Below are 21,962 nucleotides of genomic sequence, written 5' to 3'. Positions count from 1 at the left end.
GATTTCTGTGATGGTGTTGGAGGCTGATATATCAAGCCTCAATGACCCGTTGTTTTGGCTATTGCGATCTTCTCTATGTCAACAGGAGACGCTTAAGCCTCCAAACGTCCAATTGGCTTGTTGTTGATGAGGGTCTGAGAAGAGAAGAAGTGTGGAGAAGGGAGAAGTTCAAAGCTAAAGAGCGTGGAGAGGGTCGTGCAGGTGGCCGATGGTTAGGCTATTGGAAGAATTGGTTAGTATAGCGGCTTGTCAACCAGCAAGCTCCAAACGATGAATGGCAAACACAAAGGATGAAGTCGTCGAGATGCCTCCTGCTGCCCGTGTCGTGCAGTTGCGGGAACAGACGCAGATGCAAAGACAGAAACAGAGGCAGAGCGGGAGAAAGCACACAAAAGAGGGACAGAGCAAAGAAGGGTGGATATGTGAGGGCGAGGGCGAGGGCGAGGGAGATGATACACGGAAAAAGGGTCTGAGCTCGACCTGTGGACGCCAGCTGCAGCAGTGCAGACCGGGATGTTTGGATGGCTGGAGGTCCACTACTTACTTGGGCCCATGCAGGGGGGTTCGGCGAGTCGGGTGGGGATAAAGGGGCAAGACGGTCAGGACAACAGGGAAGCTCGAGGGGACTCGGGGGAGCTCCGTTTGGGCCTGTTGGGCCTGTCCATGCCTGATGAGGGCTGGTTTGGCACGTCCTGTAACACGTTGGCGTCCGTTACGGCTAGGCTGCCGCAATAGCAGCCAGTTTCGTGGTGACTTGATGAGTCTACGAGCGCTGTTCACAGAAAGGAGGCAATTCCGTACACGTACGAAGAAAGTACATGTACAAAGTCCTGCCTGTAATCGCCCATGACCGGAAAGCATGCAGCATTCTCTCCATAGACATCGCTATGTACCTAGTACGTGGTCTGCCTTGCAGGTTCGGTTCCGTAGTGATATTACAAGGTACACACTCCATAGTGCGAAGTACTTCGTGCATGTACAAATAGTTAACTACCAGATCAACATCTATTGCCGGCATGCTCGCGCGGCCAGAGCATGCTGGCCAAGTCTTCAATGCCCAGCCAGGTCCAACAACCATTGTTGGGGTTCTGGACCTCACCTCGCACTGGCTCGCAGAGTCGCACGCCTCTTCCGTTCGACGTTCTGACTTCTTCTGGTAATTCTGGACGCTGGTCCGCTGGAGCGGTCTGCCCCTCTTTGGCTTCCAACTTCCTCCTCCTCTCTACTCCGTAGGCTTCTTGACCCGCCGCAATCGAAATAACAGAACCCCATCTCACGGGTGACGGCTCGCGGCTCACAGCTGGCTTCAACGCACTAACTCAGGGGCGGGCGCCACTCTGCTTGAGCCTTGATACTTGGCCACCTCGGGGGCTAACGCTGAGCACAGGGCGCCGATTGATAGGTCCTGGTGAAGTTCTGATAGGCCAAATAGAGCGCAGTTGGACGTCGGCACCGGGACCCCCATGGTTGAACGTTTGGATTTGGAGTTGTGCGGGAAAGTGGATAGATCCCTGGATCACTCCTTATTGGCGTGCCGAACCTTGCGTCCTGTCGGCATGGGCGCCGTCGGGGCACCAAGAGGGTCAACCCGTCCTCGAGGCTTAAGCCGTCTGTCCTTCCAAGGCAGAGCGATACTTCGTACTGCAGCGCGTCCTCCCGGATTCAAAACAAGCAAATAAACGGTTCGTGATAATATCGTTGTATGGAGTAGTAATTGCTTTATCAATCAAACGGTTGCCGGCTCGATTCCAGATGTGACCACCGACCACTGACCTGCCGAGTCAGCACCACCCCGCGGATATAAGGCCGTTTAAGGATGTGATTGTGATAATCAGGGGGGCGGCCACGGAACCGAAATTTATCAATACGACGATCTAAATTAATATGATCCACGAATAAGGAGGGGACCAAACCATAATCCCGCCTCGCGAGGAGAGCTTGTGTTGGAGCGGTCGTTAATTCGCGCAACATCCTAAGGAGTTGGAAATCGCATCGACCTCCTTCAGAGCTGAAGTAGACTGATGGGGACGCTGTTCTTATATTTCATAGAGCCGCAAGGGCAGCGGCATAGCCGTTCCTGGGGTTATCATGAAAATGCATGGTGTTTGTTCTTGTAGCCCTGGTCACAACGAGTCCATACTCCGTACCTTGCTCCTGATCAAACCCCAGAGTTTGGAGATAAAAACAGATAACGATGAGACGGCGCCCGGTGGGGATGTCTTCATAATAGCACCCAGTTAAGTCCAAGGTTCTCCAAACACGTGGTATTGGAAATGACTGAGGAACCACGAAATATATTCGGAGGCCGGTGTACCCGGTGGCCCAAGGCCAACTAGTACTATAGAGAATCCCACCAAGTGATATTGGAGCAAACAACTTGTTCTATTGGGGCTCAGCCTCGCCCCGTTTCGCCGAATAAGTCACGGAAGATCCACATTGCCCACCAGCTTGTGAAGATAATCGCAGCTCAGCTCCTCAGTAATCATTGCTACCTGAGGTACGATTCTGCGGGAAGAAGATGTGGCGGGCTTTGTGGGACCCTTAAAAGGGGGTATGATTCCGGTTGTGGGATGACACTCCCGAATCCCGATATATTCATGGCTTGCTCTTGCATTGAGCAACGCCCGTCTGCAGTGCTTGTGAATTACCGCATGGAGGGCAATGCAAGTTTCCTTCTTGCACAAAAACGAAGGTTTCGAAAAGCTATCAGAGAGAACATAAAATAGCGCCTATAACGTTATATTTCTGCGTCCACGATGGAGGCATTTCAATTGCAATTGCAGCCGATGGGAATGGCCCAAGGCTGCCGTTTCCAAGAAGTCGTGAGCAAGATTAGCAGCTGAGGGTAAATATTAACGACAGAGCAAGATATCATTTTCTCAGGGACGGGAAGATAAACGTGAACGAATCCTCAGGAAGAGTGGTGCGGACTTCCACAGCAGCAACGAACACATCAGCACAATGACGCCATTCAATATTGAATGATTTTCGTGAAGTTCTCGTGAGGCGAAAAAGCCATTGACTTCTTGTAGCTGAGCAAGTTTGTTCTTGCGTTGTTATTATTGGTTATGTTTTCTCACCAAAGTCGATAAAGTCGATGCGATCGACAGCTAAGGGCCCAGCCATTGCCACCTGGAACCAGTGGCGCAACACGGTGCGATAGCGATAGAATCCAATATCGCGCTTGGGAAACTTCACTGGGAGGTTTATACTTGCCGATGCACTGAGGTGTTGAAGGTGGGAAGAAGTAGGAAGTAGTGGTTGTCGGTTGCATTGTTGTAGTATTGGAAGCCTTGCGCTGGGGGGTTTTCTAAATAGGCGAGGCTGAAATAAATATATTTCGAGATCTCCGCCACTGAATCTTCATCGCAATTGCCCAATTGATTCTGCCAACAACTTTACGGTTTAGACCCTACACTTCCAAATACCCCAGTCTATGCGACATATCACTGAACGACATCTACATTAATTATCAAGGAGAGCATCGCGCAACGATCCAGCTCCGAGAAATCGGACTCGCGAATTTTGCGGATTTCAATCCTCAGCCACGAGCATACCTCACCACTACAACAAGCAAACACCCATGGCGGATCCTCTCCTCTCATCACTATGCAGCATCTGCCACATAAACGATCCAAAATATACATGTCCACGCTGCTCCATACAGACCTGCTCGCTCCCCTGCTCGCGCCGCCACAAACTATGGTCATCATGTAATGGAGTACGAGATCCGACAGTATTCAAACCATTATCGCAAGTAGCAACCCCATCCGGCATCGACCACGATTATAACTTCATCCACTCTATCGAACATGGAATTGAGCGCTCCGAGAAACAGATAGTGGAGGACCGGGGCTTAGTACACAAGGAGGAGTTGCGGGTTGCGAGACACGGTCCAGATAGGAGGAGACAACAGAGGAGACATGGACCATCCGGGGAAACTCCTATTGATAGGCTCCTGGACGTGATGAAAATAAAGGTCATACGTGCGCCTAAGGGTATGAGCAGGAGTGTGGAGAATATAACGAATTGGAGTAAGCACCAGAAGAGTATCAATTGGCAAGTGGAGTGGATCCGAACGGACGCGGAACGGCTGCTGGGTAAGGCAATGGGCAATAAGCCTCTTGGAGAGGCTTATGACGAGGCGTTTGAGGAAGATAGGAGGAGGAAATTGTCGGATGATGAGAGGAAAGTTGAGAAGAAGCGGAAAGCCGAACAAGTCCGGCAGAGGTCTGCGAAGAGGGTCAAGTTGGACGCGCAACATAAACTTGATCTCACAGCCATACCAAGGCTGCAGAATCCAGAAACGGGATCTTGGGATATCGTAACGGCAAACTCATCCGTACTGAATAACACGAGAGAAGAATCTCAGGCTCCAGACGAAGAACACTCGCCCTCAGCGAACCTAGCATTCTACCTATATCGACCAAACACGCCTTCCTCATTCCCCAAAGTATTAATACCCATCAACACCTCGAAACCCTTAACGGATCTGTTACGCAAAAGAGAGGTCCTGGAATTTCCTACAATATATATTTTTGAGCATGGCACGCCACTCCCAGAAGATTTCATGTTGGAAAACAAGTTTTTAACTGCCACGGGACAGGCTCCGCTGGAAACTTCAGATGCGGACACGGAAGATACCGCCAGTTCGGTGGCGGATAGTGACACGAGTACTAGTGGTTCTGATTCTTCTGAGGGTGAGGTGGATGAGGTGGATGACCAGCATATGGAAGGAGGATAGGTTACTTGGAAGAGAGCCGAAGCCCAAATTAATATATTACCATTACATCTATTCTTGGAATATTATACCACTGCAGAATAATAGCCTTTGTGCACGATGCTATACTAAACCAAAATAATACTCTTTTTGTACCTGTTATAAATACGTATATAGCTTAGTGTTGCTAAGTCAGGCTTAATGTAAGCATCGGCTATATAACCGCTCCTCTAAGTCTATACTCTTTATCTGCGATTTCGAGGCTATTAAAAAAAGCCTCTTTTGTAGATTAATCCAAGTAATTAATTTATACTCAACTAGGTATAAAAAACGTCTTTTACTAAGTGATTAAAGTTATTAAATTGTAAGTCTTATATATAGCTAAGTATTAAATTAATTAGATCTCTTATTCGCTAGTATACGATTTGCAGCGGAGGTTCTAATTAGTTGAATAAATGCCCATTAAGGAAAACTTTGGGATGTACCAAGGCTATATCACTAGGTCTTGAACGAGAAGCCCTGTTACAGGTCCAATATACGGGTCCCAGTCAAAGTCAAACAGAATTTACGCCTTCTTGTTACTATTACCTCATGTAATGGCCAAATCAGAGCTCATATTCGGACGGCTGTGCCGAATCCTTGGTTGGATACCCCAAAATGGTTCGCTCAAGACTCCACAAATGTTAGAAATTGAGGTAAACTACGCGTGATAGCAAAAGAACCTACATAAATTTGCCGCGATTCAAGGAATTTCAACAGCTCATGCTTGTCATCGACCTCTCCCTTCATAGCATCAGAATGACAAAGCCTCTTCCAAATCTCTTTCTCGAACGATACAGGCCAGAAGCCCGCATACTCCCAATCAATAGTCGCCTTGATCTTCAACGTCTCCGGATCCACAATGATGTTTTGCTACGAAAGATAATTATGACAGAAGACATACTCTTTATTTTCGGAGGCTTTTAGATGCCACTCATCGTTATCTGTCACTCTCGAAACGCGACAGGGTGGGATCACAACCCCAATCGGACCTCCGGGTCTTTTGGATCTCAGATTGTGAAGCGTCGTAAGATGTTGCTTTAGCTCTGACTCCACACGCTCCTTCTGCTCCGCCTTCAAACAACTCATGGCGACATCCTCCACGTACTCCATGATCACGTAGTGGCATTCGTTATCCTCGAAATCGCAGATCAGCTTCGGAATGGGGATATCCGTGAGTTGCCGTATAAACGTCAACCTGGCAGCCTCATTGGCAAGACGCTCATTCCCAGCTCGAGGGACGTACAGCACGCCATTGATATTCCGCTGGTACTCAGAGGGGCGGAGAGTCCGCTTGACGAAGACGTTACCGAGATGGTATACTTGCCCTCGAATGTCTGCGCGAAGCATCCCTCCTCACGCACTGGGCTAGGCGCGCGGTAAATTTTGGAGCTCTGCTCTTGATCGGTGGACATGGTAACGTTTGTAGGACAGAAAGCGTGGAATATTAACGCCGAACACGTATCGAATGCGAGTGTAAGGGTGGTACTTCGTCCGGTATTACTACTTTATAGATAAACAGTCCACCTAGGCAGCAATGGAAGCTAATAGGGGCAGGTCTATAGCCGGTATCGTACCTTCAGTCACCTGTGATTATAACTCCCCATTATATCCGACCAACCCCACGCCGACTTCACAATCCTGGCCACCTCTAATTGCACCAAGCGATATGATGGTAAGACTTACAAACTGATGTCCCACAACTCGGTTTGTCGGAAGGGGGCGGGTTGTCAAGGAAGTGGTCCCACTCTGTAGGCATCAGGCTATGGCCCGTATAGACAGAAGTAACTTTCAAACAAGCCGGCTTCGTAGGTTTAATACTGTAGGAAGCGCTCGCATTGATTCGTTGATAAAAAGAAAATCTTCCAACTGCTCGAGGGCTGCATTCCTATCCAGTGTGGTATTATGCTTGAACATTCGTTGAACATACTCATCGTTGATCTCCCGGTTACGAAGCGACATCTCTAAGAATTGCCTCTCAAATGAAGTTCGTAGTAGATGCTCAATCTGCCCAGGGTGTTCAGAACTCACGTCTAATTTCTTTATCGCATGCTCTAAATAGGATCGATCTTCTTCAAATGTCATCCCCTCAGGGACATCATCATTTAGCCACCCTGGAATATCCGCGATAAAAAGAGGGTGGTGGATAGCTGAAGGGGCAGGCATGAATCGGGAAGTATCCCAATTCACAACACTATTACTAATTAGAAAAGAGAAAATATGTTAAGATATTCAAGGTACTTACCCAGAGAGCCCTCTTTCGCTCACGACCACGTTCCATGCATTCAAGTCTCCATGCTTGACTATAGCAACCCCATCGTCCGGATAAGGCACGAGGTCATCAATCTTCACCCGTCGATAGAGATAATAAATTGGATCACCCCCAAGCGGAGTTTCCTTCAAGCGTACGGAGAAGTCCTTTGTCGACCTCATTTCGAAGGAATTCTCTGTAGGTCATCTTGTGTTCTATACGCTAGTTAGCCCATCTTATCATATATCTGTGGTATTCCACGATTCACGGCATGCTTCTTTAGTAAAATCTACCTGTGCCTTGAGTGTCTTGCACCTCTTCTAAGGTCCATAGGGAAAACAGGAAAGTCGCAAGGCCATCTAGTAAATCCTGACGCCGCTCCTTTGGTAAGACTTGCGTGTTCCAGGATTTAAGAGCCTCTCCATCAAGATACTCCATAACAGTATAATAGTCTGATTGATAGATAATAGCAGGTGCTAGAAGCGCCGGGCGCCTTTTTTTCACATCTTCTAGAATAGCTGTTCCTTTTGTAGCAAAGCTAGCTGCGTCGGCGTCGTGGGGGATACGAAGACACCAACGATCCCCTTGCTCAGATTGGATCTCATATACAGTATTGGAGCCACCTTTTAGTGGGCCTGATAAAATCTTGATGTGGGAGTTTTTGATGGAAGATATCTCAGAGATGATCGTAGCTAATGGTGGTGTCATGTTGGGAAGGATTGTTGGTTTGTGGGAAGTAGAAAGTTTGGTTCAGGGGCAGACGGCGGAGCATACTCTGCAAGCCAAGTTGAAGCGCGCAGAGTAGAAGCCCAGGATGTGTTGTGAGCAGTCACAATAGGCCTTGCCCACGGATAAGACGCAACTCATCAAGAGTTTTAAAATCAAAGGCTCGTTCTGCCAGGACGACTCTTCTCGGGCTTGAAAGTGAGTTTGCGCATCTTTCCAAGGTGGTATATAAATCGAGCCCCGTCGCCAAGGTTTCGCTTTTTAGGGGCACTGAAGCTTGCATAAAGGGGCAAGAAACCTGGACTACATATCCTGGCACTATTGTCCCCTCTCACAATGCCCTTACCTAGAATTACTCTCAGAAGCTCAAAGCCCTCATATCTATCACGCCCCATCTGTTACCTATAATATCGGTTTCTGCGCTCGCGGTCCCGCAAGTTCATCGTGGACTACTCAACGACTTCGCAACTACCTGGGACTCCAGAATTTGATCACTCTCTGTTCCAGCATACCTCCAGACGATGGATGTGGGTTTACCAATCCTGCAAAAGTAATATAAGCTGATGGAAATATAGATTTAATGAAGAATTACGGCTCAAAGACCGATATGTTGAATTCAACGCCCGTGGGGACTTGCTATTGGTTCCATTTGAAGACGTGAAGCTACCTACTCAATCTTGTCTAATCCTCACACTGGCCAGCGTACCACACCGGGGATACCTAAAAATATTTATTGCGGCCGCAGCTCTTAACCGATAATCTAGGCTCACTTGTTGGATCTCAACCTTGGTTTACAGCCCTACTGTAAATACTCTCCTTACGTCTTTAATACAAGTCTACATTGCTAATCAAACTTTCGGATATTCTCTAGATCTAGTTGCCATAGAGCACGATATACCCGATATGCTGTTGTTGCCTTTGAACGGTGCCTAACTTCGGAAGACTCCCAGTTAACAGTTGTTTGTCGAACCAAGCGCTTTTATATAACCCTTTCACCACTGAACCTACATGATCCTCAACACACCGAAGCCTCGAAGTATGAACGTGAATACTTGCAGCTCCTTCACACCCTCCAAAATGAGGACGCCGCCAACTTTGACCCCGATGAACCAGATCCTCTTGAAGCCTTAACTGGCTGGATCGCGACTCCATTCTTCCCCATCTTCCACTCCCTCCCACTGCTGCCATCTCCCCCAAAGATGCAGACCCTGCAGGAGTATTTCAACCCCGTCACATCATTCTTCACACTCCAAGTCGTCAATGGAAAATTAGACCCCCTTCCAACAGAGCCCACCTCCCTTGACTATCTCACACCAAGCATGCCCCTCTCACCCTCCCTCCTCGCCTCAGATGTGCCGGCCTTCATGCCTAAGGACATCCTCATAGACTGGGATGTCGAGTCTGATGGCGCACAGTTCCCAGCGAAAGTATTCGGTGCCGACCAGGTGCCATACCACTTCAAAGCTGCTCACCATGGATCATCGGAAGCGATCACTCGTGAGATCGAATCGCTGCTGCGACTAGAGTGGGAGGGCCCGACGGGACCGACCCGCGTGCCGAGGCTCTGCGGGTACATGCAGGGCGATGGGGATGACGGGAATGTCGGCATGATGGGTTTGTTGCTATAGTGTGTAGAGAGTCGGGACACGTTAGGGGTAATTATGCAGGATGGGCCTGACGTAATACTGCGAGAGAAATGGTTCTCGGACGTGAGGCGTATCCTGGGGGAGGTGCATAGGGCGGGCGTGGTATGGGGAGATGCCAAAGCGGAAAATATCCTAATTGATCAGACGGGGGAGGTGTGGATTGATTTTGGAGGCGGATATACAGTGGGCTGGGTGGATAAGGAGAAGATGGGGACGGTTGAGGGGGATTTACAAGGGCTGCAGAAGATTAAAGAGCACCTTGAGTTGGAATAATAAATATATGGTAATTGGGGTTAGCGGGATTGCCACCACATTGGCTATAGTATTCCTCCAAACTATAAATTATCATAAGGGAAATAGAAGGAAAATATATTGGATAGGTAAAGGGTAGAGTGCTACAACGAACACTAGAGTAATAAAGTATTTACTAAACTGCATATAAAAAATATTAGAATCACAAGACGACCTATATTTATTTTGTATGGTTATTTAGTAACCCGTTAACAAATTCGAGCTCCTAAAATATAAGCTAGGAACCACGATACAAGAGTCTTAGCTTTTCTTTATTAAATATATACTTCAGCACCACCGAGTTCTATTTAATCAGGACTCCTAATCCTCCTACACAATACGTTCATAGCTTGCGAACGCATATCGTAACAAATACCACTCCACAAGTTTCAACTTCCTCAAAAGAACAAGCAAGCTACCTCAACAATTCTATTTATATTTATAAAAGTGACGTTATATCGACAAAAGGGGGTATCATGATATCCCAATCCCGCAAAAAATGCAATTGACAAGCACTGCCACCACTCCCATCATCTATCCTGTTATCCCATACCTAACACTGCCTCCTCCTCCGCTGGAGTAGGCGTTCTAGCACTCAACTCGCCAAACTCGTCGCCACGCGGTCCTAACTGCGTTCCATTTTCTAGTGGAGGGGTCTTCATCCCGTCTACCTCGGGTTGAATATCGGCCGTTATAGAGCTATTCGCTGCTGCAAGCCTCTCTGCTTTCCTCAGAACATTCCTCGCTTCTCGCTGTCGGACGAGATCCTTCTCTGACTCAATAGCCTTGGCTCTGCGGATCTCAACTTCATCTCTCTTGACCACCTTCCGCAAGCCCTCAGATGCATGGATTAGACCATCAATACTGATAGCGTGGTTTGTCATCTGGTGGTTGATGTAGGTGTATATGTTTGCCGGTGTGGAGCATTGCAGTAATTGCTGCTCATTAAGCTTGAGCAGCGCGAGTGCCACCTGGAAGAGGAAAGTACTGCCGTCGTTGGTGCAAAGGACGACGTCCCAGACGCGGAAGAGGGCTTCGGCAGAGAGGCAGTCAGTGAAGACACTGAGAAACCATTGGAATGTAAGCGCCTCAAGTTCGATGCTTAGGTCATCGAGGTGCGTCGAGAGTTTTGGGAGGATCTCGGCGACATATTGCCGGAGGACTTGCTGATCTGCTCGGGATGCGAGAAGGCTGTGATCATAATACCCCTGGGGAAGGATGGTCTCGATGATGCTCGTGAGAACCCAAAAGGCATCTTCAGCTGTAGGCATAATGAGCAGTAAACAGGCCGTAATCAGATTCATTCCTTGACAATAACCAACCTCGGCATTTCGCCGTGAGTACGCCAGTAGGACCTCCTCCAGCTTAGCAACGCCTGGTCCCTTTCTGAAAAATATGTTATCTGTCAGGGTGCGATTTATATCCATCTGGATTTGTGCAATAATTGCTGGGTCATCCTCGTCTCCTCTGTGAGCGACGAGGCCATCGTAATAGCCAGGAATCCGAAGGGCTGCAGCTCCTGAGCACTCAAACCAAATCTTAGCCCGATATGCCACGGGAATGCCACCGAGAACTAGAGCCTTGAACTCATTCCACTTGGCGCGCCCGACCTTGCCTTTATTGCCTAAGCCAGCGACACCGATCATCTCTCCATCTGCCAGCACCGCTTCAGGCATAATAGCTATTGGCCGTGTGTTTTTGTCTCCTGTCGCTGCCAGCGCTGCTGCGGCTGCTTCACCATCGCGTTTTCTCTCCGCTCTGACTTTTCGTAAGAACTCATTCCACCTGACAGTCTTCTCTCGTTGTAGGGAGTCATGAACTTCTCCTAGCTGCTGTAGAAGGAGCTTGACTGGCTCCATATCCTCTGTTGTGAGAGGTATTGAGGGAGAAGACGTATCTGGCTTCGAAATGGTAGCATTGCCAGATGTTACAGGCACACTAGGCGAAGCTGCGGTAGTATTGCTAGAGGGCAGGAAGCCTCGTTCTTCAGGAATGATCCTTGGTGACCTGGGTACCTCACCACCTTCCATGACCTCGAATGCAGGTTCAGCCCCTGATGGTGTATGTGATAGCAACTCGGTAGGGAAGGTAGCGATTTTTAGATAATCTTGCCAACGCTTAGTTCGCTTTCCATCTTCGCCCCTTTCGTCAAAGGAGGTAGGAGTATCTGGTCTTTCCTCATCCATTTCACCTTCGTCATCTGTAATACCCGGAGACCGCCCTCCTCTAGAAGTGTTCAACATTTCTACACGACTCCCTCTTTTACTTTTTATCACTTTTTCAGCCGCCTCCTTTTGCCTCTTCTTTCGCCGTTGATCATAAATAAACCCAAATCGGTCAGTTAGATATTCCTGGCTATATGCGTTATATATGTGGGTGAGAGTTGGCGGCTGCGCGTCTGGAGGAAGGATCTGATCCATTTCGACAGGTCCAAAATTGTCTGCACTCCTAGTTCTGGTGTTTTGAGGGCTCTGTCCCATCGTATCCCACCTTTCTTGAGCACCTCGGATAGCCCCACTCTGAACAGATATCGCTGCTGGTCGCCGCGGTTTTGGTATTGCCTTGGGCGGCTGCTTCACAGGCGCCGGTCTAGCAGACATGGTTGTCCTGGTACTGGCCGACGACTGGTCTCTAGAGGCGGTCGCTGCTCCAGTGCTATTAGATCTACCACGGCCGTTGGCGCTTTCAGTATCACGCGCTGTAGTGCTACTACCTGCAACAAGCTTCAAGGCCAAGGCCGCGAAGCTAGATGATGGCTTTCGGTCACGATGTGAGTTATTCACATGGGTCGATTGGATGCTAGAAGCACGACTTGGACTCCGAATAGACCCCGGTGCCTCAAAAAGGCCGTTCTCCAAAACAGTGCGCCGCCCGGTGGCAGAACTGTTTCGTGTCTTTGTTGGTTCCAGACCATTCACGATATCTGGAGTAACAACGCTGGATCGGCTGCTCTTCCGGCTCGTCCCCCCCCATATATAATCTTTCCAACCTCTTGCGACAGTTATCGGGCGATCTTCTAAAGCTTGGAGTGCGTCCCTCGCACGGATAGTGTTGTCATTGTCTGGATATGCACGCTCTCCAAGCACCACAGTTTGACTCATCGCATCACTCATTAAATCTTCAAGGCCGCCTTCTTGCGGAGCCAAATCCGCCTCCATGACGTTATCACCGATCACTCTTTGCTCTGCTTCGATAGTCCGTAGGCGAGTTTCTAGATCCAGGCTCGATAACCCGCACTCTAGTATGATCTTCCTCAAGGCACGCTCCCTATTTTCCGCCTTGCGCCTGAGCGGAGCGACTTCCGCATCACGCTGTGCCAAATCCTCTGCTATTTGTCTAACCAGCGCAACCGCTCCAGTTCGCGCAATCAACCGTTCAATGTGTTCATCGCTAGCATTATGAATCGCGCCTGGGACACGCCTCGTAGTGGGTGGAGCATCGCCAAATAGCGCTGTCCGCTCTTGTTTCGAAGGGAACGAAGCGGTCAAGCTCTCGACGATCGAAGGATGCCGAGATGTGCTCGAGGAGTCCCTCACGGCCTGGGACAGTAGGGGGCGCTCATTTCTGGGAGACTCTGGAGAGAACGAGGGGAATGAAGTCAAGGACTTGTCCGAAATCGATGACGCAGAGCTGGACATGTAAGATGTATACTTTCGAGTAGCGCGCATCGTCTGGGATCGCGAGCTTTTGGCAGAGGCATTTGACTGATGTGAAGTCGAGCGTTGGAGTGCAGGCGCGCCTGCATCATTGTCCATGGCCAGCGCAGAGGAGCAGTTCCCGGCGTCCACCCAGTAATCCTGATCCAAATGGCCCTCGTATGACAACCTCCGCACCGACTTCAAAGCTGCATCGGACGGGCATGAAACGAAAGCGGCTTCTGTAAAGGCGGGATGGCCAAAGGAGTAGAGGTAGTTGAATGCGACAGGTTGGGAGTTGGAGTTGCGAATGTGGTTGTGGTTGTGGCTGTAGTTGTGGTGATAGTGGTAGTTGATGGAGTTGGAGTTGGTGCCGTAGTTGGAGTTATAGTTGGAGTTGGTGCTGTTGGTGCTGTGGTTGGAGTTCGAGTCGTAGCTGGAGCTGGAGCTTGAGGTGTAGTTGGAGTGCTTGCTATTGCTGTTATGCAGGCTCGCGTGGTTCGGGAGGGCATGAAAATATGCCATCGTCATTGCTCGCTAGCAGCCGTAGGTCTCGGCCCCTTGGCCTGGGTCTCTCTAACAGCGTAATCAAAGACCTAAAAGTAGATTCTTATGCAAGGGCGAAGGCATCGAGGGTCTCCATATTTGCATCCAAAAAATATCACTTAGAACGTGGAAAGTGTTTTATACTTTGCTGTCTTTCCTTTTATTCTATCTCCCTCCAGCCTGCATCGGCAGTGAGTGTGGGTGTTGACGTGATCTCGCCGCATTTGAGAGAATTCAAAGCACGCAAGTGCCGCACTCCATTGATATAAACGCCGTGTAACAATGCTTTCGTGAGTGATTTATTAGGGATAACGTCGTACGTAGCACGAAGTGCGGTGAGAGTGGGTATTCTTTGGTCCATGTGGGCGACTAAGTGTTTTCGACGTAATTCACCAGCAGACCAGCTAGAGTATTGTAGTTCAAAGGGCGCCTATACTCGTACCGAGTAGTTTGTCCCTACTTGCTCGATGTGAGTTTCAACTATTAAATAACTAAAGCAAATTTAATCACCTGTGTCACTATACCGGAACTCTCTTTCATTCCCAGTGCCTACCTTCCCTATGAATCAATCAATACCTTAATAATTGAGTAGCACGTGCTTTATTTAGCACAGCTTGTTAAGACAGCCTACTGGTACTGGTAACGCAAGGCTGGAAACTCGAAGTTACAGGTCAGGGTTCAAGGCTTGACTCTAATTCTTTAGAGAGTACGAAGTACAGTACGAGTAAATCGCAGTTCCTGGCCCTCGGTCGTCCTGAGAGCCGACCTCTCTACTGTTATTGGGCCGCTGACTTGGGCCGCGGTTCATCGATGCCGGCCGATCCGTCCCCCGCAATCCTTTCCGGTGCCTGAGCAACATTGAAGCCGCGGACGAAAGTACAAGTATGACGGGATATTTCGCATTTCCTGATAGATATTGATTATCTGTACCATATCAATTCTCTGTACACCTGATTTGGTCATTACCTTCATTTACCACCCAAGCTCTCCACAGTGCACGACGGAATCATGATTGCAAAAAGGCGCCTTGCGGCCCTCAGCGAGCAGCTGGTAGCGCCCGTTCCAGACCAGGGAAGCTTCGAAGACCTTCCCGTTCTCAAAAAGATCGCGCCAGATTCGAATGGACCACGAGTGAAAGGGAAGGTTGTCATTGTAACCGGTATGTATTTGCAGTCGCCTGTCCTGCCACTCTCCCGCTGTGGTGCAATCACGACTAACTAATATCCTATATAGGTACGAACTCCCCCTTGGGCATTGGCCGAGCTTCGGTACACCAGTTCGCCCAAAATGGTGCAAGAGCTATATACATATGCGATTTCAACGATAAACATCTCGAGACACATAAGCGTGAGCTTAAATCATTATATCCCGACGTCGATGTGCATACCCGGACATTCGACGCTGCCAACGAAGAGGCCGTGAAAGCTGTGGTTGATGATGCACTCAACACATATGGTCGACTTGATGTTTTCTTTGCCAATGCCGGCGTGATCGGACAGCCTAAGGTCTTCACAGAGGTTACCGGCGCCGAGTTCCTATCTACCTTAAACACCAATATCGTGAGGTCAGTACGCTCCTGTCTTCTTGGTTGTGGCCAAGGCTAACGTCTCATAGTGTGCATCTTGCGGCCAAGTACGGAGCACAAGCTATGATGAAAACATCCGAAGAGAAGAAATATCCCTCAGGGAGCATCATCTGCACCGCTTCCGTAGCAGGCCTTCGTTCCAACGCAGGCTCAACTGATTATTCCGCCTCGAAGGCTGGGGTGGTCTCCGTAGCGCAAACAATATCATATCAATTGGCTGGAACGGGTGTCCGAATCAACGCCATATGCCCTGGCGTCATCGAAACAGGAATGACCGCTGGTATGTATGAAGCAGCGAGACAGCGAGGCACCGAGAAGAAAATCGGCCAACTCAATCCATTGAGGAGAGGAGCTCATGCAGACGAGGTTGCACGGGTGGCGTTGTTCTTGGGGAGCGACGAGAGCAGCTATGTTAATGGCCAAGCTTGGGCGGTTGATGGAGGATTGAGTGCTGGGCACCCTTTTGTCCCTGGCAAACTTGGTTAGGATTGAAGTCAGAATAGCACGCTGAGTATTAATCGAAATTACTAGATCAATTGGAATAGACAACCTTATCCTGGTCCCAAGTAATACTGATATTTTGAGTTGCAAATACTCTCTAAAGAGAAAACCCCCTTTAGTTGGAGGTATCCAATTCCTCAAGGCACTCCTCAATATTCCAAGTTGTAAAGGGAAGCTTGTTGCTCACCCCGAAATGGATAGATACAGTATATTTATCTAAATCAAAGCTAGCCAAAAGCCCCTAACAAAATTGAAACGGGAGTTCTAAGCGTATGTAGTTCCCTAATTAAATTGGTTACATAAAAGAACACCAAAGAACGCCATCCACACGTTCAGGTGCATTTGGATGTTCGGCAAGACATCAAGAACTCCTGACACGGACCATAGCATATTATTTCCATCGTGGTCTGGATAATTGAGTTTCACGGTATCCACTGCTGAAAAATGAAAAAATATTTGTTTGGTCTTTCTTCCTTACTACGCTTTACATTTTACCTAGTTGAGTTATTGGTGTATTGGTGAGCCCCGTCAATATAGGAGTTTTGCCGGTACAAATTGCATGTTCCATCGAGACTGCCTGAGCCAATTAAGTTTAAGGGGTTTGGAGTTACTTTAAATTTGCCTAGATACATATCCCCCTTCTCCAATAGCGTGCAATATCTTTTGCCAACACAGTCTCGGATCGTATGCCAATCCCGCTTAACAGTTACCTAAACAAAATTCCAACCCCACTACACATCTAATTCCTACATTCACAAAGTCGAGTAGGAACCGTGCTGACACAATGTGGTACCTCAGTATCCCACTTGAACTCAGAGTTTCCTGCTTTTGCCCATTTTAGGGGCTCTAGAACCGAGTGGTACCATCTGCTGCGAGGCTCTATGCATCAGTTGTGTATACTGGAAGGGTACAGCGCAGAGCTTCCCCGCTTTGTACATCTATGGGTTGTTAAGGGTTTTGCCCCTCTCTAGTACTCGAACTTCGAGTTACACTATAGGGTTAGCGAAATTATTGTATCACTTAATGACAGAGTAGTAACCCTCTAGAAAGGCCGGAACACTCATCGCCTTGGCACTAACAAGTCTTGATTCCAAGCATTTCGAACTTTAAATTACTAAATACCATGCAAGGAAGAGCTATGGTTCCGGCACGTTTTCCGAGCAAATTTCCCTTGGACACTCAGCTGCTGCAGAAGACGCCGCATCTTCCGGGGGTTGAAGTCTAGTAAAGCCCCATTCATTAGTGCATTCAGAGCGGGATGATGCTGCTCTCTCGTACCACATACCTAGTGGCACAGCATTCAACAAACTCAAATGTACAATGCGAGTTTGCTACATTTGTTGTAATGGAAGGGAAGCCGCCTCTCACTGAAGTCCTCGAAGTTGTGAGGGTATAAATTCGACGGTTGGTTCTTTGGATACATTTCTCATTTCCTCCAAAGGCCCCTTGACTCGGCCACTTTGAGCATTTGGCTCCAGTACTCTCACATTTGGACGTCATCGTCCCCCATTACTGCTCGTCTCTGTAACCTCCAAGTCCCCATCATGCAATTGCACGTCCATAGCATCCTTTGGCTCATTGCCATTGGAGCTGTGTCCTTCAAGTTGTGTGATGAAGCAGACCCGCCGACAGAGTGTATTAAAGATGACTGCTACCAAGCAATTTGTAACACCAGTCAAAACCCACAACACACTATTACAGCGCTGGTAGACTGTTTAAACTATATATACACCACTGTGACGTGTCCAAAGGAGGCAATCCCGGCGACCGGCACCGTCCCAGCGGTCCCGACAACCGGCAGTATCGAGCAGTATTGTCCGGTTCCCATTCCCCTCTATGCAACGGCATGTAGTGGCTCAGTTCGATACTCGAGCATTTGCTCCTGCTTAGGTGTCAAGAGTCCTGAACCGGTATGGCCATTCAATGAACAGTCTCCAGGAGCTAATAGAACACAGTCACCGACAAAGACGAAAACATCCACGACTGCTGCACCAACATCTACCCCAGACTTCAATAGCGATCCACTAAACTGTGGGAGTAGCGGAACTATCTGCCCTCCTAATGAGAGCTGCCTCAGCGGCGTATGCTCAGAAGATTCATGCTCGGCCTACCAGTCATGCGAAACAGGATTTACCACTAATTGCAATGGAAATAGCGCTTGCTACTGCTTTAAAGGCATAAGTGGCAAGGCGGTTTGCGCGTCTGATTTGGATTGTAGTGAAGTGAGTCTTTGTGGGAGGGATTCTGATTGCGGATCGGGGACGATTTGTGTAGTGGATACGTGTTGCACTTCGTTGGGCAACTACACTGGGGTATGTCTTTTTACGAACTGTCCGCAATCGGACACTATGGATGCGGCAAAGCAGCGGAAGAGGGGTACGGCGGCGTTTAGATGAACTGATTCCGAATGGCGATGCTAGAAGGTTTTGTGGTGGATGGGGATATAGCTGGGAGGGCTATGAGGTATGATTTCATGCTGCCGAACTTTGCAGATTTGCTTGGATTCTCTAGATATATCCAAAATCGAAAACCAGCCGGTTGATGGAACAAGACATTAGATATCGGACCTAAATCAAAAGCCGGGTGGCCAATTGAACTATTGCTGGATTCGCGCTCGCTAAAAGTGCTATATCACAATATGTAACAGACGAGGCGTTTAATATGCTTAATCAACATTGTCATCGTCGTCGTCAGCATCTTCATCTCCATCTTCATCATCGTCCTCAGCCTCCGACACACTCTCCCCCAATTCTTTAAGGCGGTCCTTGTACTTAGTAACCTTATCCTCCAGATCCCCAAAGACCATCAATAGGTCATCAAGCTCGCTTTGGATGGCTTGTTTCTCCTTTTCCTTTTCGACTAACGCGCTTTCGGCTGTGGTGGCCCTTTTGCTGGCTGATTGGCCCCGCTCTTCCGCTTCCTTTGCTTTCTCTTCCGCTCGTTGTAAACGTGCAGTTTGCTCTTTCTGGTTAGCTGTGTACTCGTCGTGTGCCGTTTGGAGGTCTTGAAGATGGTTTTTGTTTGCCTTTGATGAGTTAGTAATGATAGGGGATAAATAGTTGGCCCGGCTTACTTTTGAGAGATCGGCTTCCAACTTGCTGATGTTGCTTTTGAGATCCGAAATTTCGGCCTCCATTCGCTTCCGTGTGCGCTCGGCATTGGCTTCGTTTGTCTTTTGCACATGCTCAAGCTGTCTTTGGTGGTCCTGGGCGACTTTCTCTTGGTCGGCTCGGATTTTACTAAGAACGGTTAGCATTCACATCTCCATTTTATGACATATGCATACTTCATCTCATCATCATGATGCCGTTGAAGGCTATCATTGACGTTCTTTATTCTTGTAAGTTCGACATTAAAAGTTTCTTTCGCCCGTCGGTGATCAGCCTGGTCCTGACCTAGCTGCCTCCCAGTTGACAAAAGTTCATCCTCGGCCTTTTCAAGGGCTTTCGTCTTTTCTTCAAGCTGCGATCGGAGTGAATCCACCATCTCCCGAGAGATGCCTTTTGTCACTCCATTTGCAATTACAGGAACTTCAAATCCCGGGTCGCGGTCAATTGCTCGAAGCATACGGCTGAAATTGTCCTTGACAAACTCTACAAATGTCTTGTCGAAGAAAACATCCGGAAGTCCTCCCTGAGGGGCAGAGCTGAGTTTCTGCGGAAGGACTTCAAAGTCCCGTAGCAAGGGATGGCCTCTCCACTTCATAAGCCGATCGATATACTGATCCCGACCTAAGCGTGACGCGAGAATAGAATGTATAGTCTCCCTGGGAACCGGGGAATCCTTTGTAGAAAACTCATAGATAATACCTAGAAGCATAGCGCAGAGCCCTGGGACCAGAACCCCTTCAGGTCCTGTGTGGAGGGCAGCCTGTATCAGACTCTGGATATTGCTGCCTTCACCTAAGAAGTCATTGACACCGTCAGGGTCCTCAAAAAGCCAGCCGCATAATAACATCAAATAAGCAACTAGAACTCGCTCATCAACATTCTTTTGAATCCCAATGATCAAGTTTGCTGCTATTGTTTGGATACACGTGACAACTTCTTCGCCCGTTGAGGAATCGCCTTCGGAAACACTCATGGCTAAACTCTTCGCGTCCGGATCTTCGTATATTAGGTGAAATATAATGACTGCTGCAAGCCAATATCGATATGGGTCACTGGAAACATGACTATCCAACGGTTGTAGAAGAGTTGTTAGAACATTGGCAGTTTCGTCAGCCCCAGATGTATGCCCATCAATTGCGCGTCGAAGGAAATGCTTCCGGATTGCGGGATGATTGAAGAAGTAGGCTTTGATACATTCACATGCCGCAAGTCGTGAGTCGAAGGCCGAGAGTGAGGGGACGCTTAATGTGAGATCTAGCAAGCCATCGATCACGTACACTTTGGGGATCCCATTCTGTTGGCTAGCTTGACTACTCTCATCCACGGGTTCATCAAGCACTGATGTAACTTGTAGCTGCGCAAACGATTCTTGGAGACTGGGATTGTCCCGAATTAGGTCTGCACAGGTTATTAAAGCCTGAAAAGAATAATCAATATCGACTGTCCTGCTCAAGAGAAATCGAGGAGCATACCTCTGATTTGATCTGCATTTCTGTTGAACGATTGAATGCTAGCTGAAGTACCAACGTCACGACACCATGTTGCCAGAACGATGCTTGATTTGCCCGTGTGCCAACACCACCCGTGACAAGGAATAATCTAAGGACGGCCAAAAGAGCGTATATATTCCTATTCCTCTGGACTTTTGCCCATTCTGCCACTTCTTCCTCCGTGCCTTCGTCGCCAAGCGCATCCTTCAGTAATCGTGCAAGTTTAGGCACACACCCTGTTTCACGAAAGAACGATTGGTTGGACACATTGAGCCGAAGGAGATTCGCTAGAAGGATTAAGCAGTCCTCCACTATCCTGTCGCCATGGGAAAGAGACCCTTCCAGCTTGATGATGCTAAAGATTCGATCGAAGACATTTTCGAATGCGACCAATTTTTGGAGCTCAGAAGAACTTGGAGTCAAATAAGTCAGCAACGAGAGTGCTTCGTTTCTAACTGCCTCCTTTCTATCATCCAACACAGCGACTAATCGTGATATCCCTAAAGGAGCCGTGAATATACATTCCTCCGTTCGTTCGGTTCGGGACGCTAAGATGTGTGATAGTAGCTGTAGAGAGTAGAGGCGTGAATAGAAATCATTCGTGTCCAGAAAGTCTAGGAGTAGAGTAATATTATCTTGCCGCTGTGTGAATTCATCTGCAAGCCAGAGAGCAATCTCTTCTGAGGCTTCTGGGCTATTCTCATTGGGACTGAAGAGCATCAGCAACGTTTCCAGAACAACCTTGACGGTGTCCACATCTTCGCCATCTTTGGTCAGGCTAGCGATCAGCCCCCGTAGAGCATCTGACGCGACTGAAGCTGGGTATTCCTTTGCGAAGGAACGCAAACCAAGGATAGCGGCGCGCCTGTCTTCGAGAAGCGTGGAGCTGGAAAGCCTCGAGGCTAAGGTCGAGATGGTCTCCGAGACGCTCTGCTTCGCCGGGGTACTTGCGATGGTAAACATTGCTCCGCAGACGTTCTAGTTTTAGATGCACTGGCCATCGAAGATCACCGTATCATGTCGAGGATGGGCGTTGGCGCCTCATTTCTGTGTATTGTGAATTGTGAATAGAATGAAATTTATTAACTATGGTTCTCGAAGCTCGACATTATGGTTATTTGAGGTTACAGAACTGGCCCGATGCAGGGGGCCAGCGGCGTTAAGTAAATCCGGTTCCGGCGCGAGTCCCCGGCTGCGATTGACGCTAAGTTTCTAGGCTTTCCTTTCTTTGAGGCGCGAACGTGAACGTAAAAGCAAGGCGAGGCAGGCGAAGGTCTTCCATTACTTTGACCTTTTTGATATCAACACCTCAACGATTAAATTAGAGGAACCGTCGGCTTTCATGCAGTCGACTCGACCTAACGCCCTCCCTTTTTATTCACTCCAACCTCCCTCGAACTCGTCACGATCCTAGGCAGCACG

The 21,962-nt window shown here is 48.5% G+C and overlaps 7 protein-coding genes across 7 annotated transcripts; 4 read left to right on the top strand and 3 right to left on the bottom strand.

Moving 5' to 3' along the window:
- Positions 1 to 3,583: 3,583 nt before the first annotated feature.
- Positions 3,584 to 4,744, top strand: BP5553_04679 (uncharacterized protein; the record flags this gene model as incomplete). The annotated part of the gene is made up of 1 exon (XM_032013302.1): positions 3,584 to 4,744. One exon carries the CDS (start codon positions 3,584 to 3,586, stop codon positions 4,742 to 4,744), a length of 1,161 nt encoding a protein of 386 aa, XP_031869902.1.
- Positions 4,745 to 5,632: 888 nt separating this feature from the next.
- BP5553_04678 (uncharacterized protein) lies at positions 5,633 to 7,718 on the bottom strand (the record flags this gene model as incomplete). Its single annotated transcript, XM_032013301.1, has 5 exons — positions 5,633 to 6,096; positions 6,446 to 6,579; positions 6,690 to 6,953; positions 7,005 to 7,206; positions 7,304 to 7,718. The coding sequence occupies 5 exons, from the start codon at positions 7,716 to 7,718 to the stop codon at positions 5,633 to 5,635; spliced, it is 1,479 nt and encodes a 492-aa protein (XP_031869901.1).
- A 1,217-nt stretch (positions 7,719 to 8,935) lies between these two features.
- BP5553_04677 (uncharacterized protein) lies at positions 8,936 to 9,364 on the top strand (the record flags this gene model as incomplete). Its single annotated transcript, XM_032013300.1, has 1 exon — positions 8,936 to 9,364. The coding sequence occupies one exon, from the start codon at positions 8,936 to 8,938 to the stop codon at positions 9,362 to 9,364; it is 429 nt and encodes a 142-aa protein (XP_031869900.1).
- An 851-nt stretch (positions 9,365 to 10,215) lies between these two features.
- BP5553_04676 (Ypt of gyp1p) lies at positions 10,216 to 13,833 on the bottom strand (the record flags this gene model as incomplete). Its single annotated transcript, XM_032013299.1, has 1 exon — positions 10,216 to 13,833. One exon carries the CDS (start codon positions 13,831 to 13,833, stop codon positions 10,216 to 10,218), a length of 3,618 nt encoding a protein of 1,205 aa, XP_031869899.1.
- Positions 13,834 to 14,862: 1,029 nt separating this feature from the next.
- On the top strand, positions 14,863 to 15,925 carry BP5553_04675 (uncharacterized protein; the record flags this gene model as incomplete). The annotated part of the gene is made up of 3 exons (XM_032013298.1): positions 14,863 to 15,013; positions 15,088 to 15,418; positions 15,469 to 15,925. The coding sequence occupies 3 exons, from the start codon at positions 14,863 to 14,865 to the stop codon at positions 15,923 to 15,925; spliced, it is 939 nt and encodes a 312-aa protein (XP_031869898.1).
- A 1,559-nt stretch (positions 15,926 to 17,484) lies between these two features.
- On the top strand, positions 17,485 to 18,336 carry BP5553_04674 (uncharacterized protein; the record flags this gene model as incomplete). Its single annotated transcript, XM_032013297.1, has 1 exon — positions 17,485 to 18,336. The coding sequence occupies one exon, from the start codon at positions 17,485 to 17,487 to the stop codon at positions 18,334 to 18,336; it is 852 nt and encodes a 283-aa protein (XP_031869897.1).
- A 269-nt stretch (positions 18,337 to 18,605) lies between these two features.
- BP5553_04673 (ARM repeat-containing protein) lies at positions 18,606 to 21,503 on the bottom strand (the record flags this gene model as incomplete). The annotated part of the gene is made up of 4 exons (XM_032013296.1): positions 18,606 to 18,965; positions 19,014 to 19,179; positions 19,227 to 20,467; positions 20,523 to 21,503. 4 exons carry the CDS (start codon positions 21,501 to 21,503, stop codon positions 18,606 to 18,608), a joined length of 2,748 nt encoding a protein of 915 aa, XP_031869896.1.
- Between the last annotated feature and the right edge of the window lie 459 nt (positions 21,504 to 21,962).

The sequence above is a fragment of the Venustampulla echinocandica genome (assembly GCF_003357145.1).
Source record: "Venustampulla echinocandica strain BP 5553 chromosome Unknown scaffold_2, whole genome shotgun sequence".
Lineage (NCBI taxonomy): Eukaryota > Fungi > Ascomycota > Leotiomycetes > Helotiales > Pleuroascaceae > Venustampulla > Venustampulla echinocandica.
The sequence above is the reverse complement of the archived record's forward strand: the minus strand, read 5'-3'. Positions and strand labels throughout refer to the sequence as shown.